This window comes from Numenius arquata, chromosome 12 (assembly GCF_964106895.1).
Source record: "Numenius arquata chromosome 12, bNumArq3.hap1.1, whole genome shotgun sequence".
NCBI classification, from domain to species: domain Eukaryota; kingdom Metazoa; phylum Chordata; class Aves; order Charadriiformes; family Scolopacidae; genus Numenius; species Numenius arquata.
Window position 1 is genome coordinate 22,908,433 of NC_133587.1, and position 17,707 is coordinate 22,926,139.

Here is a 17,707-nt window from a genome sequence, read left to right on the forward strand (position 1 = left end):
AGTTACTTATCAGGAGAAGCAGTGGTTTTAGCTTCCCATAAAAGAAACCCAAACATAGCAATTAGAAAACCTGACAGAAGCCCTTGGCTGAGAGAACAGATATACTTGCAGGCTGGCGATCTGAGGGCTACTTTAGAAGAAAACAGTAATTAAAAGTTGACACTTAATATAACAGAATTTTAGAATAGCAGCAATCCTTAAATTGGTATTTTGAAAACTCAAACCGTTTCAAACAGATGGCGTCCTCTGGATTTTTCTTGAATAGTTAAAGTCAACCTGAACACATCCTTCTTGGACACCTCTTATTACCATTGCTTTTAGCTGTACACCTGACTGGAGGAGGAAAGACTCATAGCTAGGATACAGGTTAGTTACCTAGCTTTTAATTCTGGTGCTCTTATTGAAGCGTGTCACCCTCCCCAGGCTCAGTTCTCAGGCAGCCAAGTTACTGCAATTCAAGTCTCCTTGCAGGAGTTCCAGCCTGTCTTCTCCTCAGAGCACAGTAGATATCTGCTACCTGCCCAGCCAGTTGTATGTTCAGCTGAACTCACCCTTTAGCCTTCACATGGAAGCAATGATTAAGTCCTTGAAAATGTGTTAGCTTTCAGAAGTTGTAAGATCTTTACAAATCCCAGAGAAAGAATAGTCAAGTTTACCAAGAGTAATGCTTACAACGTGTTTCATCCTTGTGCCAGGTAAGCAGCCATTCAGACAGAAGATACCTGAGGAAATAATCGGCACCAGAGAGAAGTTCTGCCTGGCAGCACTAGGTACCCAACTTTGGATGAGTTGTCTGACCACAAGCATTAGATAGCGGTTCATTCTTCACACCTCTATCTCAAGGTTTCTGCAACCCTCCAAAAGCTGCAGAGAAAGCTGGAGTAGCTGGATACAATTAACTGCCCAGCTTTTAAGCAGCTGAAGTTCAGAGATAGGCATCTCCTTGCAGTGACCGGAGGGAACACAAAAGCCACCAGTGCCCCCACAGCCCAGCTCCATCAGTGGCTGATAACAGATGCCAGAAGGCAATATGCTCAAAGCGAGTTTACCATAATGCTTTCCCAAATCATTCTCTCAGCTTCCAGTTATTCATAACTTCATGACCTTCTAAACCAGGTCAGGGTAGAGCTGTGTGTTTAATAGCGATGCTTACAATTTTCCCTGTCTGAATTAGCCCATGAATTTACTCATTCATCATCACTTACATATTAGATGACTGGACGTTGACGGTCATATTTACAAATAAATAGAGATTTCTTTGAAAACTACAATAGGGACAAAAACAAATAGCAAGATGCCAGTCTAGAGGACATTATACAACCAGATGTAGGGCCTAGAATAACTAATTCATACTTCTCACAGCCACTCACATAGTAGTACATAGATAAAATTATGGGCACTACTACAAAACTATGTACTACTACTACAAATCCTTTAAGCTATGGATTAGTACCCAATAAACACTTCTACTCTGGATGCAGTTTAAGTACTAAAATCTAAGAATATTTTCATTTTTTCCTTGTGCTTAATCCTCTGCAAGTGCTCACAGCTCTAAGTTTGGTTTTCATATCAATACACATTTTAAATAACATACAGCTTGTGCAGCAAGTAGTTTAGAGTTCGATAGGTTGGGTTTTATTGGTTGGTTTGTTGAGGTTTTTCTTCCATTTGTGTTTGTTTCGTTTTTTTAAACCCATCTCAGTTTGTAAAGCTTTTCTTGGGCACAGCCTGGCACAAGCCAAGCACCTACCCAGTTATCTCCTCAAGACGCACCCCCTCTGGTGATTCCATTCTCTTCCCTGTTTCACACACTCTTAAAAAATTCAGTTCCAAAAAGGGAAGGACTGGCCAAGACAGAAATCCACTGGCACATCCAGAGAGCAGACAAGGACAAGCATAACATCAACAAAAACGTTTCCTTCTCTTTGGAAGATGCACATTAAAAGGGTTCAGATGAAACTCACTGCTTGTATTTCAAGAACCAAGAAGCAGGAACGTTTCCACAAGACACTGACAGGTAAGCCTGAAGCAAAGTCAGTCTGCCATCTGCCTCCACTAAGTTAAGTCTCACATTTATGTTGCTCTCATAACAAGCTATTCACCAACACCTCACTTAAGGGCTGCTTCACTTTGGGAAGTACGATCCAGAAAGCAATAACTTACAGTGGCACGTGCAGTACAAGCAAGAGACAAATTACACGCAAAAGATTTTTTTGACAGAAGTAGACTGCTTGACTTTCATGCCTGAAGCTCACATTCAGTTGGCCTTACTCACATATATTTGGTTACAGATAACCGGTGCTGTTTAACATCTTTGTTGGCTACAGGGATAGTGAGATAGAGTGCACCCTCAGCAAGTGTGCCAACGACACCAAGCTCAGTGGCACGGTCAACACGCTGGAGGGAAGGGATGCCATCCAGAGGGACATGGACAGGCTTGAGAGGTGGGCCCATGTGAACCTCGTGAAGCTCAACCAGGCCAAATGCAGGGTCCTGCACCTGGGTCACAACAATCCCATGCACAAAGGAGCAGCCCTGAGGAGAAGGGTATGACATGAGCCAGCAGTGTGAGCTGGCAGCCCAGAAAGCCAACCACAGCCTGGGCTGCATCAAAAGAAGCATGGCCAGCAGGTCGCGGGAGGCGATTCTGCCCCTCTACTCCACTCTCATAAGACCCCACCAGGAATACTGCATCCAGCTCTGGAGTCCTTAGCGCAAGAAGGACATGGACCTGTTGGAACAGGTCCAAAGGGGGGCCATGAACATCACAGGAGAGCTGCTCCAGCCCTCTGATGAAGACAGGCTGAGAGAGTTGGGGTTGTTCAACCTGGAGAAGAGAAGGCTCCGGGGAGACCTCACAGCAGCCTTTCAGTACCTGAAGGGGGCCTACAGGAAAGATGGGGAGGGACTTCTTTATCAGGGAATGTAGTGATAAAACAAGGAGTAATGGTTTTAAACTGAAAGAGAGGAGATTTAGACTAGATCTTAGGAAGAAATTCTTTCCTGTGAGGGTGGTGAGGCACTGGAACAGGTTTGCCCAGAGAAGTTGTGGATGCCCCATCCCTGGAGGTGTTAAAGCCCAGACCGGGTGGGGCTTTGAGCAACCTGGTCTAGTGGGAGGTGTCCCTGCCCATGGCAGTGGGGTTGGAACAAGATGATCTTTAAGGTTCCTTCCAACCCAAACCATTCTATGATTCTATGATAATGCATTTGAGTTGCAATTTATTTTCAGTCAAATCAATTATTCATCTACTAAAATGCAAACTGTATAATTTCTGATACAGTTAAAAACGTTCGAGTCCTCACCTAAATATAAGGGCTTCAGAGCCATGGTAGGGAATGGATTTTTTGCTGAACTGATAACAAGACTGAGAATTACAGATCTTCCAGCACACGGTTGATCTGTGTTGAAGTTGGAAAGGCATGTTGAACATGGCTGCTAAGTCACATCCTCAACCTCTATTTTTAATAAAGTGATTCACCAAGAAACACTCTTAACAGTGACATTGCACTCTATAAGAAAAAAAAAAATAAAATCAAACTAGCAGTGTCAGCTTTCCAACTGCCTGTAATGAAGTCAGTAAATAGGAGTATACTTACTTGTAAGCTTGTTGTGACTCAGGACCAGCTGTGTGATATGAGACAGTGTAACTGCAGACAAAAAGAGAAAGTAGTTAGTTTATGGACAAGGCAACTGAGAGCTTGTATCTATTTTAGCTTAAAAAGCAGCAAGTTATTCTCTCTGTTCCAGTAACTCCAGATTCATGTGCACTGTCCCAATGAACAAGACAAGCTCAAGACTTAAGGACATACCCAACCACTCCTCTGCCCCTTTACTTCTCATTTCTGTTACTGCATCAAACAACTTGAGCAGCAAGTACTGGTGCCTCCCAGCACAGGTCTGGTTCTGGACACAAACACCTTTCTCATTTCCATCCTTTAAATCCTTCCCAAGGAAAAACTGATAGGTACTCCAGTATTTATCCCAACAGAACACATGCCACACAAGCAATTACATTTCCACATGTTCCCAACTCATTATTATGCCAGATTTAAGTCCTAAGTACCAACAGCTGCATTTACAACCTCACATCCATGAAGCACAGTACCAGACTAGCATTGTTGTCACGTGTCAAATGGCCAGGTGACAACATGCAATATTTACTCAAAGTAACTGAATGATCTGATTGATCAAAGCCCCTCAGATTCCATCTTATTGAACAAACAAGTGTGGGGCACAGGACAGCTACAGAGACCAGCACTCCCCCTACACTTCTTCATCCTTTACATTTCTTCTCACCTACTTCCACCCTCCACATCACCATCACTTTCTCTAGAACCTCCATAGCCCACAACTGACAACAGTATCTGATCAGAAAAAGATGCTAAATATTCTCAGAGGAGAAACTCGCACCTTGAAGGAGTTCTCAAGCATCTTTCCCCTCCCTGTAAAAAGTCTGCTGTATTTTATTTGAACTAGAAAAATTGATTTTCCTCCCCTACATCTTTTCCTTACTTCCAGTGTAGCCTCTTTAAAACAGCTCTAGAAACTACCTCCCTGCCCCTCCTAAGCACCTGGGAACTTTCTGCCTGAAGGACAACTGTAGAGCTACACCTCTCATCCCTCAGGGCTTCCCTCAAGCAACAAACATCACTAATTGTAGCCCAAAGAGAGCCCAGAGGGGTCTTGCTGCCTTAGGGAATGGAGATATCCTGGTGAGCACATGTGAAAACTGGGCATGCTAATCAATACCTACTAAATTGCAAGCTGGAGGAAACAGCTCGGAGAGCTTTTACTTATGGATATAGCAACCAGCTGCAGCTAACCCTTGAAAGCTGGTGCATTACCACAGGCACATACAACCTGTTAGCAGAATGAAAGCGGTCACCCAGAGGCAGACACAAAAAGTTCAGTGTAGGAAGGAAAGGCAGGGAGGAGAAAGGAAGAAACACTACATCCACCCTAAATTTCTCCTAAAACATGAGTGCTCTAAGTACTGCCTGCACCACCTCACAAAGCAGAATGGGTGGGGAGATGCCCCTGCAGTGCTGCCTCCAGCTCTGGAGCCTCAGCATAGGAGAGGCCCGGACCTGTTGGAGCAGGGCCAGCGGAGGCCATGGAGATGATCTGAGGGCTGGAGCCCCTCTGCTGAGAGAGTTGGGATTGTTCAGCCTGGAGAAGAGAAGGTTCCATAGAGACCTTGTAGTCCCTTGCAGTACCTAAAGGGGGCCTACAAGAAAGCTAGAGAGGGACTTCTTGCAAGGACATGTAGTGATAGGAAGAGGGGTAAATGGCTTCAAGCTGGAAGACAGGAGATTTAGATTAGCTATCAGGAAGAAATTTTTCACTGCGAGGGTGGCGAGACACTGGGCCTAGATTGCCCAGAGAAGTTGCAGATGCCCCATCCCTCGAGGGGTTCAAGGCCAGCTTGGACAGAGCTTTGAGCAATGTGGTCTAGTGGGAGGTGTCCCTGCCCATGGCAGGGCATTGGAACTAGATGATCTTTAAGGTCCCTTCCAGCCTAAACCATTCCATGATTCTATGGCAGAGAAAGAAGCTGACAGAAAATCTGCAAGAGTATTACAGAAAAAACAGCACTAAAGGGCAGACGAGCAGCTGCCTCCACAAACAGCTTGAAGGTTTAAAACATAAAGGGCACATCAGCACCTGAACCACAAGCAACCACAAGTCTGTAAGACAGACACAAGTCTATTGGGCCAGATGGAACCCACCCAAGGGTAATGAGGGAGCAGGCGGAAGCGCTCACCAAGCCTCTTTCCATCATTTATCAGCAGCCCTGGCTAACCCAGGGGGTCCCAGTTGACTGGAGGTTAGGAAACGTGACACCCATCTACAAGAAGGGCCATAAGGAGGATCCAGGGAACTACAGGCCTGTCAACCTGACCTCAGGGCTGGGAAAGGTTATGGACCAGATCACCCTGAGTGCCATCACACAGCACGTATGGGACAACCAGGTGATCAGGCCCAGCCAGCACGGGTTTATAAAAGGAAAGTCCTGCTTCACTAAACTGATCTCCTTCTGTGACAAGGTCACCCACTTAGTGGACAAGGAAAAGGCTGTGGATGTTGTCTACCTAGACTTTAGTACAGTCTTTGACACCGTTTCCTGCAGCATTCTCCCGGAAAAACTGGCCACCCATGGCTTGGATGGGTGTACTCCTCTCTGAGTAAAAAAACTGGCTGGAGGCTGGGCCCAGAGAGTGGTGGTGAATGGAGTTAAATCCAGTTGGCAGCCAGTCACAAGTGGTGTCCCCCAGGGCTCGGTATTGGGGCCAGTCCTCTTTAATATCTTTATCAATGATCTGGACAAGGGGATCAAGCACACCCTCACTAAGTTTGCAGGTGACACCAAGTTGGGTGGGAGTGTTGATCTGCCTGAGGGTAGGAAAGTTTTGCAGAGGGATCTGGACAGGCTGGATTGATGGGCTGAGGTTCAATAAGGCCAAGTGCCAGGTCCTGGCCAGGCACTTGAGTCACAACAACCCCATGTAGCTTGAGAAGAGTAGCTGGAAAACAGCTCAGCAGAAAAGGACCTGGGGGTGTTGGTCGACTGTGGGCTGAACATGAGCCAGCAGTGTGCCCAGGTGGCCAAGGCAGCCAGTAGCATCCTGGCCTGTATCAGGAATAGCATGGCCAGCAGGACTAGGGAAGCGACTGTCCCTCTGTACTCGGCACTGGTGAGGACGTACCTTGAATACTGTGTCCAGTTTTGGGCCCCTCACTACAAGAAAGACACTGAGGTGCTGGAGCATGTCCAGAGAAGAGCAATGAAACTGGGGAAGGGTATAGGGCACAAGTCTTGCGAGAAGTGGCTGAGGGCTGTTCAGCCTGGAGAAGAGAAGGCTGAGGGGAGACCTTATAGCTCTCTACAACTACCTGAAAGGAGGGTGTAGTGGGGTGGGGATCGGTCTCTTCTCCGAAGCAAGAAGTGGTAAGATGAAACAGCCTCAGGTTGTGCCAGAGGAGGTTTAGATTGGGCATTAGGAACATTTTCTTCACCGAAACGGTTATCAAACATTGGAACAGGCTGCCCAGGGAAGTGGTTGAGACACCATCCCTGGAGGTGTTAAAGAGATGTGTAGACGTGGTGCTGAGGGACATGGTTTAGTTGGACTCAATGATCTTAAATGTCGTTTCCAACCTAGATTATTCTATGATTAAACACTATTGATTGCTTGCACATATAGCTAAATACAGGAATGCAATTTACACAAAAGAATGAGAGAAGATGCTAGAGATAGTTACAAGCTTGTGAACAAATGCCTTAGTACTCCTTATGCATTTATTTTTCTTGGTTTAGATATTTTAATAGCTGTGACAATCAGCAAAAGTCAACATTTCATGGGCCCTTGATATCCAAGCCTCAATAGCAAGAACACAGCCACCAGAAGGGCAACCCTACCAGTTGGCATCCTGAGATGAGAAGTGCTCTAGTCTGACATCTCCAGCTCCAAGACAACTTAGTCTAGATCAGAGTCGGATCCAAACTGACATCAAAGCCAGGAAAAAAAAAAAAATATCTTCCTGCATTTAACTTAAGAAACAAGTCATTCCAGAGCCCTGAGGCTTTCCCTAGACTCACCAGCATCAACAAGAAATCAGCCTTGCTCCACTGTATTTGAAGAGAAACCATGATTTTCCTACCAGGCAGTGGAGTTACCTACCCTGCCCTAGCCCACTTCCTCCCACCCCACAAGAAGAGTCATGGATATCTTCCGCATTACAATTCAAATGCCTCACGTGCCTTTGCACATAATGTCCTCCTGTCCAAGAGGGCCCTTCCCCCCACCCCCCAAGCCAATACAGGAAACATCCAATTATTCAAGTAGTATCTGCCACAAGCCTCAAATGTTCAAATACATCCTAGGTTATTAAAAAGGCAGGAAAAAAGCACACAAAATGCACAAAAGACTTCCACCAGCTTTGTACTCTCAGTCCCTCTCACAATGGCAATGTTGAGGACTAGCTATTCCACCATGCCTTTGCCACCATGCCTGCATGTCAGGCAGCTTTGTGTGTTAAGGACACTGAAGAGTGCCTTTAAGGCTGAAATATGGAGCATTACAGAGAGCAGAACTCTGGCTGCTGGCACCACAACCACAAGATGGCATTCCAGCTTTGTTCTTGAAGATTTGGGGTACAGGTACATTTCAAAATTTCTCCTTTGCCCTTCCCATGACAGTAGCATTCAAAAGGAAATATTTTGTTTAATCTGCTTTTAAAAAAAATAACCCATTATTGTTTTTTGATACTGCACAAAGTTGCTTCTACCTCACTTTAAGATTTGTTTGCAAATCAGAAAAGTTCAACTAAAGTAGCAGAACAAGCACAACTAACACCACCTCACCTCCATACTAAAAAGTCACCATATCACCACAAGCACGACAGACAAGTGGACTCCTACCAGGTGGGATCCCTGCATCACTGCTGCCAGGCAAAGCTCTGCAGCACCCACACTGAACTGCGGGTGCAGGGACTGGGAAGTCAAAGCGGGCAGCCAGGCACAGAGTGAGTTCTAACAGAAGGTTTGCACTATTGCTTTTTTCCTTTGAAGTTGATGCTTGCTTTGGCTCATTGGAGCAGAATGAAGACCGAAGCTGTTACCACACTTCTGTAGCCTTGACCCATTCATTCCAGTTGTGCGAAGAGCTTTGCCAGCTTCAAGACAGAATCCAAAATTCAGATAATCTGTTCTTTACTTTGTTGGAGTCCATAATGAACTTCATCACATTAAAACCAGCAATCCCCATTATGTCCCCAGTACTAAGCAGCTGGACCGACTTCAGAAGTTACACGAGGAAAGGCTCAAATATAGTTCATACACCCACCAATATGACAGGCCTTTCTCAACTCTTTTCTGCATATAAACCACCTCTTCTATGAGGAGGATATGACTTCTACAAATGATTATTTGTTAACACTAAGGCTAGACATATCCACGGTTATCAAAATAAAAAAAAACAACCAACTCTTTAAGGTAAGGAAGAAGTCTTGATTCCCCCTGTGCCCCACAATATGAAGCACCCATTTAAAGGACACAAATCAAAAAGAAAATACTAAACACTTTTTTAGTCTGAGTTGTCAATTTCCGTGCTTAAGACATAATTCAGTATTTAAAAGAAAAAACACACTAAATAATATTTGTAACTCCTGCAAGAAGCCAGCTTACAAGGAGATACCACTTGCATGTGACTTATTTGCACCACAGAAGTATAAAATCATTGAACTGCTCTAAGTGCTAAACAGAAGCGCATACCCCAAGTACCTGCTCTGGATCATGTACAAACTGAATTAAGAAACAAGAGAGAAGGAAGTGTTTCACTAATAGAGAACTGAGACAGACCCTGATCTAATCCATGTTTACGCATATGGGGAACCTTTCCTGCCGTGATTTCATCATTGCTATACATGGGAAGTGAGGATGCTTCCTCAAGGGCAATAAAGTTTTGGGGCTGCAGGCTCAGGTCTTCTGAACATCAAACTCTTGCTGAATTTAAGCATCTTAAAAAGTTCTGTGCATTTTTAGTTTTTAAAGGTAAGCTCGCTGACTTAACCATCAAGCCATGTGTACTGCTGGCCTTTTAACCTTATTCTCATTACTTGCTCTCCATATTTGTCACTTTGCTGTCTTCTACAACCGAGTCTATTGGTTTCTTCTCACATGTCTGTACAGAAGAGAACAGAGTTCCAACATCAAAAATTTCAAGGCCAAAATCCCTAGACCAAAGGCCTTTCAATCTGGACTGTCCGAACTCGACTGAAGCCTACATACCTTGTCTGGAACTCCACTGAGTCAATCCTGATGCATGACAAAGAATCCCATTGTATGTTTCACCCGCAAAGCGGGCTGCCACCCCCCAAAGGAACAAAAAACAGAAAAGGCAGTATTCTAGTATTATTTTGAAGAGAGCAAAGGTTTAGGCACCTGTGCTCTGAAGTACTTCCAGCAGCATTTTAGACGCATTTTAGCCATATCTAGACAAAAAGATTCAGTCTTGAAAGGTCCATAGCTACTACCAATCTGGAGAGAAATATGCACACAACTTAAGAAAGGGAGCCTAGACATAAAGTGGCATTTGGTCACTCCTTACAAGGAGGGGAATTCGCTCACTTACATGACAGCAGCAAAATCTCTACCCTAGACTTCAGGAGAGCAGACTTTGGCCTCTTGAGGGACCTGATTGGCAGAGTAACATGGGAAAAAAGTACTGGAGGGGAGAGTGGCCCAAGAAAGCTGGTTAGCATTCAAGGATCACCTCCTCCAAGCTCAAGAGAGATGTATCCCAAAAAAGAAGGAGTCGGGCAAAAAATCCAGGAGGCCTGCATGGATGAACAAGGAGCTCCTGGATAAGCTCAAAAACAAAAAGGAGGCCTATAGAGGGTGGAAGCAAAGATGGGTAGACTGGGTCATATATAGTGAAACTGAGTGGCCAGGAACTAGATTAGGCAAGCTAAAGCCCAGACAGAATTAAATCTGGCCAGGGACATCAAGGATAACAAGAAAAACTTCTATAGATATGTCAGGGATAAAGGCAAGACTAAGGAAGATGTGGGCCCTCTCCCGAAGGAAACAGGAGACCTGGTCAGCCAGGATATGGAAAAGGCCGAGTTACTGAATGACTTTTTCACCTCGGTCTTTACCGGCAAGGGCTCTAACCACACTGCCCAAGTCACAGAAGGCAAAACCAGCAGCTGTGAGAATGAAGAACCGCCCACTGTAGGAAAAGATCAGATTAGAGACCATCTAAGGAACTTGAAGGTGTCTAAGTCCACGGGACCTGATGAAATCCATCCACGGGTGCCGAGGGAGCTGGCGAATGAAGTTGTTAAGCCGCTTTTCATTATATTTGAGAAGTCGTGGCAGTCTGGTGAAGTTCCCACTGACTGGACAAGGGGAAACATAACCCCCATCTTCAAAAAGGAAAAAAAGGAAGACCCAGGGAACTACAGGCCAGTCAGTCTCACCTCTGTGCCCAGCAAGATCATGGAGCAGATCCTCCTGGAATCTCTGCTAAGGCACATGGAAAATAAGGAGGTGATTGGTGACAGCCAGCATGGCTTCACAAAGGGCGAGTCATGCCTTACAAATCTGGTGGCCTTTTACGATATTGCCACAGCATTGGTAGACAAGGGCAGAGCAGCAGGCATCATCTACCTGGACTTATGCAAAGCGTTTGACACTGGCCCACATGACCTCCTGGTCTCAAAATTGGAAAGTCATGGATGTGACGGATGGCCCACTTGATGGATCAGGAACTGGCTGGATGGCTGCACTCAAAAGGTTGCGGTCAACGGCTAGATGTCCAAGTAGAAGCCAGTGATGAGTGGCGTTCCTCAGGGGTCGGTACTGGGACCAGTGCTGTTCAACATCTCTGTCAGAGACACAGGCAGTGGGACAGAGTGCACCCTCAGCAAGCGTGCCAACGACACCCAGCTGAGTGGCGCAGCCGACGCGCTGGAGGAAAGGGATGCCATCCAGAGGGACCTGGACAGGCTTGAGAGGTGGGCCCATGCAAACCTCATGAGGTTCAAACAAGCCAAGTGCAGAGTCCTGCACCTGGGACATGGCAATCCCAGGCACAAATACAGGTTGGGCAGAGAATGGCTGGAGAGCAGCTCCGGGGAGAAGGACTTGGGGGTGTTGGTGGACAAGAAGCTCAACATGAGCCAGCAATGTGCACTGGCAGCCCAGAAAGCCAACCCCATTCTGGGCTGCATCAAGAGAAGTGTGGCCAGCAGGTCACAGGAGGTGATTCTACCCCTCTACTGTGCTCTTGTGAGACCCCACCTGGAGTCCTGTGTCCAGCTTTGGAGTCCTCAACACAGGAAGGACATGGACCTGTTGGAACGGGTCCAGAGGGGGGCCATGAACATCATAGGAGAGGTGCTCCAGCCCTCTGATGAGGACAGGCTGAGAGAGTTGGGGTTGTTCAGCCTGAAGAAGAGAAGGCTCCGGGGAGACCTTATAGCAGCCTTCCAGTGCCTGAAGGGGGCTACAGGGAGATGGGGAGGGACTCTTTATGAGGGAGTTGAGTGGTAAGACGAGGGGTAATGGTTTTAAATTGACAAAGGGGAGATTTAGATTAGATACTAGAAAGAGATTGTTTACTGTGAGGGTGGTGAGGCACTGGAACAGGTTGCCCAGAGAAGCTGTGGCTGCCCCATCCTTGGAGGTGTTTAAGGCCAGGCTGGATGGGGCTTTGAGCAACCTGCTCTAGTGGGAGGTGTCCCTGCCCATGGCAGGGAGGTTGGAACTCAGTGATCTTTAAGGTTCCTTCCAAATCTAAACAGTCTATGATTCTATCACCTGTGTGAAACAACACCCCTGGAAATACCAAGTTTTCCATTACACTTGCCTGTTCCTGTGGCAAGGACTGTGCTGTGGGAACAGCTGACTCTGGTTTTCCTCATCCTATATATAGTCAATTCTGCATGACAACTAAACTATCAGCTCTTCTGATATAAACATCTCTCTTAAGCAACTAATCAACATCCCCGAGTGACATCTAGAAGGCGGAAGGGGGCCTGATAGTGCCATTTTGATTTGGACATAGGCAGCTCAGGCAAGCATAACTGGCAGGACTTGTTGAGGATCACTCAACAGGTCAGACAGTTCACCCTGAGTGCCAGTCCCCCAAAGTTCAAATGGCACTGCAATTCCCACAGGGGAGTTACTAGAACCTCTCTATGGTGCCACAAGAGGAGCTCCTAGATGCTACGAAGCAGCTCCTTGAGGACTGCAGACCCCAGATGCCTTGCTAACACTCAGCAGCTAGCATGCAGGCAATAAGTTATTTTGATTTCAAGAATTCACCAAATAACCACACAGAAGTTTGAGGGTCAGTATACTACCATTTGCCAGAACAATTTACTTGCATAGTAATTACAAATTCTCATTACAGTCCCAGTCTCACTATTGCTTCAAATGGGGTGAATCAAGGGAAGAATATTTAAGCTCTACCCTTTTGGCCCTAGTATCAAGCCTTTTCATACACTTGCACTGCAAGTTAGCTTTACATAAAATATTTATATGGCAAGACTTAACTTTTTTAAAAGAAAAAAAAAAAAAAAACAACCACAAAACAGGAAGACTACAGAGACCTTGCTGAACCAAGATAAGACATCGTCTGTCCCACCGGAGGAAGTTAATGCAGGATCAGCATTACAGCATTGTACAAAACAGCTTACGAGTACAAGTGCCCCTTCATCTTCTGTGCTTTGGTTATTTTAGGAGCTCACAATTATATTAACACTAACTTTCTGATAAAAAATTCTAGGCATGTTAATTCCTACCACACAAGCACATACTTTATGTAAAATGCGAATAGCTTACAGATGGAATGATAATGAGAACAAATTAACACTTACAGAGTAAACAGGACTTCATCCAATATTCCTTCCCTGACAACAAGACAACTTGAGACATCTGCTGCTCTGTAATTTGGGCAAAATAATTCCTTAATTCATAGCTTCCCCATATCGATCACTTAAAGAAAATAAATCAGAGATTAGAGACTGGTCCCTACTTCAAGAACAATTCCATAACTGTGGATGGCTGCTGAAAATCCTACCAACAAATGCTCTAGCCATCAGACTACAGAAAGGCCACATCATGTCCTACTTGCTGAACCCGACTGTTCACTCTACAGGATGCCTACTGATGCTCTCCACCACTACCTGTCCATACCGGGTGCTTTGTAAACAAATATGATCTATTTATGTCACAATATGGAATTAAAAAAAAAAACAAACAAACAACACATTAGAACACTTCCACAGGGCAAGGCATTTTTTAAAACTATTCATGTATGGATGCACAAATATAGTATAGATGTGCTCACAAATGGTATAACATTTGTTTTATCCCATGCCAGAGTAATAAGGAAAGCTTTTAAAGTTTAAAACTGTTGCACATGGTCTTTGCATTAGTATGATGAGCTACAGCACAGAACACCTAGACCAAGGAACATCGTCTCAAATGATTTTTTTTTTTCCCTACAGAGCATCTCTGAAAAGAGTTCTCACCTTACATTTCCCAAATTCTCAAAAATTCAGATGCTCTGAAAGCCTGTAGCACAGTTCTAGTTTGTACTTTAAGTCACTAGTACAAAACACAGAAGTGCCTGAGTTGGAAGAATATTCTTAAAATAGAACTCAACTTCTAATGATATTAATGAACTCCTGAGCAAGCAGCAGCTCAGGGACTACTGAACTTTTCTTTGTGAATCTGAACACCACATTATATACAAGCTGGTAACTCCACTCTCTCTTTATTAAACACAAAAGTGGGAAGAGATGTAGAGGTTCCCAAGCCTCTCGGTCTAAGCTAGTTTAAGACAGGAAGGCACCAGGTCAGACTCACTTAACTTCCCTGCCAGTCCTGAGCACTGGAAAAACCCAGAACACCCAATCTGTACTAGGAAGAGATCACCAATTAGGAGTCAGATGACAGGGTTACAAAACAAGCATGTTTAACATTTTCTCAAACCAAGACCTAAATTTCAGAGGTAACACCTATTCATTAGTTTTTTAAAGGCATATTTGAATTAAGTCATTCATTCTCCTAATGGAAAGGGCCAAATAACTTGATGACAAAAAAAAAATCCCAAACCAATCCCAACTTACAATGCCTTCTCTGCCACAGTAGAGAGTAACTGAAAAAGCAAGAAGGTCTCAATTAACTGAACAGAAACCAGTCATTTCCCATCATTTCTCCCTCCCCTAACTTCCACCCCAAATAGAAGAAAGCCCCAAATCCCCATGCTAAATCCAGTCATGCGATCTGCACCAAGAGTACCTGCACCCAGACTGCTCTGATGCAGTGTAACCCGGGTACCACAAGTCTACACTTCATCTAGGAAGCTCCCTGCCAAACAAGCTTCAGATACTTAATTAGCAACTTGATATCAGGGACCACCTGTGGACCAGTGCCCCACAGTGTGGTCCCTAACCCTGCCTGCACAACCAACCCAAAACAGTGTTTGTATGAGAAAAGCTTTTTTTTATTTTAGCGTTACTGATATGCTTCAGCATTACTCTTTTTCCCCTGCCTGAAAGATCAAAGCTGGTAATTAATTATATACCTTAGTGTTGTTAATAGGCACCAAGTCCACTTGACAAAATATTGCCCCATACTCTTAATGTATTGGTTTATCTGAAAGGGATAAGCATAGTTCTGAAAACAGGTCTGTAGTTAATGGGAGCTAAACACTACTTTGTCTCAAACAGCTACAAATACAGTGAAGCTTTCTCTTCAACGTGACTTGATATACACAGGCTTGACAATGTAATCTTCCTGAAATCCCACACACAACTCGGAAGCAGGAAAAGAATCAGTAAAGGATGAAGGCTTAAGTACAGAACCTAATTTAGCAGAACACTGATGCGAGTGAAGATACTTTGGTCTGCTCCCAGCTCTGCAGACAATGACGAGTTGGTAGCGAGCCATACATTTCCATCATGTAAAGAAAAGCTACATACACTTGCTCCTGTTTGCTATCAAGTTTAACAAACATAGTAAAGAGCTAAACCAGGATACAGTTAGAGTTTCAAGTATGGTGGTTGTTCTAGACTTTGCTTTTTTCTCATTACATCACATAAAGGAAAATTTCAGCCTGTGGCACACTACAGCCAGCCAAAACTTCAGCTTACTATGTATCAGCTGTACCATAACATAGAGGCACAGAATGGTTCAGGTTGGAAGGGACCTTAAAGATCATCGAGTTCCAACCCCCCTGCCATGGGCAGGGACACCTCCCACTAGACCAGGTTGCTCAAACCTGGCCTTGAACACTTCCAGGGATGAGGCATCTGCAACTTCCCTGGGCAACCTGTTCCAGTGCCTCACCACCCTCATAGTGAAAAATTTCTTCCTTATATCTAATTTAAATCTCTCCTCTTTCAGTTTAAAACCATTACCCCTCATCCTATCACTACATGCCCCTGTAAAAGTCCCTCTCCAACTTTCCTGTAGGCTCCCAAGTCACCTGCCTTGCTCTTCATTTACAAGTTTCCCAGAACTGTGACACTTTGTTGTTATCGGTACCTTGCGTTTGCTGTAAATGCAACATACCAGTAACAAAATACTGTCACAATTCTGGAAGCACATGCAATATCCAAAGTATGATCCTGCTGTATCTATCTGTTAAACAGCATTACCTCACTCTCCTCCAGAGACCAGCTGTGCCCAGCTCCAGCCCTGATGCCACCCTATGCCTTTCAAAAACCAGCGGAGATGCTACTTGGCCGGCGGTTTTGCTTCAGTAGGACGGAGAGGCAGGGACGGGCAGGAGGCAAAGCCTCCCAATCGCTCCAGTGCCAGAACGGCAGCAGTTAGAGACTGGGAGGACTGAGGGTGGCAGACGGTGCACAGGCAGAGATAATGGGGGAGAGAAGGGCGCCAGTCCCAGACCCCCGCCGGTCTCCCCCGTGCAGCGGAGCGGGGGCTCTCCCGAACACACCCACGGCTCGTTACGGTGCTGCCGGGAGCCGCACCGTTTCCTCCTACCGACGAATCTGCCCCAAAGCCCCCGACGCTTCAGGGCACCCCCGGCACAGCGGGGGCCCGGGCCGGGGCAGCAGCCCGGGCGGGGCGGCCCGGCTCCCCCCGCGCCCAGGGCCGGCGGCGGCCCCGGGACAAATAAGGAAGTTTCCGCGCACAGCCCGCCCGCCGCCGGTACTCACAGAGGCCGGGCACGTCCAGCATGCTGGAGATGCCGCGGTCGCACATGTCCACCTCGGGCTGGTTCTTCTCCCTACTCTCCTCCACGATCTTCTTCAGAGACTTGGACATGGTCTGAGCGGGGCAGAAACGGACTCGTGAGGCGGGCAGGGGGAGTAGAGCCCTCCGGGGGCGCCGCGGGGACAGCCCCCTCCCTGAGAGGACAGCGAGTTCGCCCGCGCCGCCAGGGGGTCCCGTCCCGTCCCCCCTCCAGCCCAGCGGAGCTCCAACCAGGATGCCGACCGCCCTCCCGCCCCCAGGCGATGGACAGGTCCCGCTGACTGCCCCCAGGGCAACTCACCGTGCGATGCCGCGGCGGGACGCTGGGTAGCCTGAGGGTGGCTGCACACACACACCCGCCCCGCCACCTCCCCCGCCCTGTGGCACAGGCCCGCTACTGCCCGCCCCTCGCCTTCTACCGCCCGGCGAACCGTTCCACCCACCGCTGCGAAGGCGCCGGGCCAATCAGCGCGCCCCCTCTGCTACAGGCCCGCCAGCCATTGGCTGGAGGCTCCGGAGGAAGGTTCGCTGGCCAATAAGCGCACCCCGTAGGTGATAGCGGGTGAAGCCGCAGGCAGAGATGGTGTGTTGGGGCGGGTGCGGCTCCGGCGCATGCGCAGCGGTGGGGTCTGGTCGCCGCCATGTTCCGGGCTGTGCCCACAGAGCACGGTTCTGGCCGTTGGCTAGTTGCAGGGCCTGGCGGGCTTGGCTGGGCAAGCTCCCGCCGAGCGTGTCCGCGGACAGCTGCGTGCCACCGCCAGGCGTAGCCTCTGCCCAGTAGAGGGGTGCAGCCCCCGCGAGAGGGTGTTGCGGCGCCTTGTCAGGCACCGCGGAGGGCCTGGGTGCGGCCTGGAGGGATCCACCGCCGTTGTGGGCTCGATAAAATGGTGTGCCTTGCTTGGAGTTGAGAAGTTATGAGGGGAAACTCGTCCTCGTTAGTGCTGCTGCCCGGGTGGAGGCCTCCC

The 17,707-nt window shown here is 46.9% G+C and overlaps 1 protein-coding gene across 3 annotated transcripts in view; it reads right to left on the reverse strand.

The window, feature by feature from the left end:
* Positions 1–17,707, reverse strand: part of RSU1 (Ras suppressor protein 1) — a 122,385-nt gene that overhangs the window by 100,206 nt on the left and 4,472 nt on the right. For 2 of the 3 annotated variants that reach the window (XM_074157097.1, XM_074157098.1), the window contains exons 1-3: positions 17,044–17,171; positions 16,706–16,817; positions 3,601–3,651 (exon numbers count right to left, since the gene is read on the reverse strand). In XM_074157097.1, the coding sequence (XP_074013198.1) occupies positions 3,601–3,651; positions 16,706–16,814 (160 nt within the window). In that variant the 5' untranslated portion in view covers positions 16,815–16,817; positions 17,044–17,171. Of the gene's footprint in view, positions 1–3,600; positions 3,652–16,705; positions 16,818–17,043; positions 17,172–17,707 lie in introns of those variants that run through there. The other variant, XM_074157096.1, reaches the window with a different exon arrangement.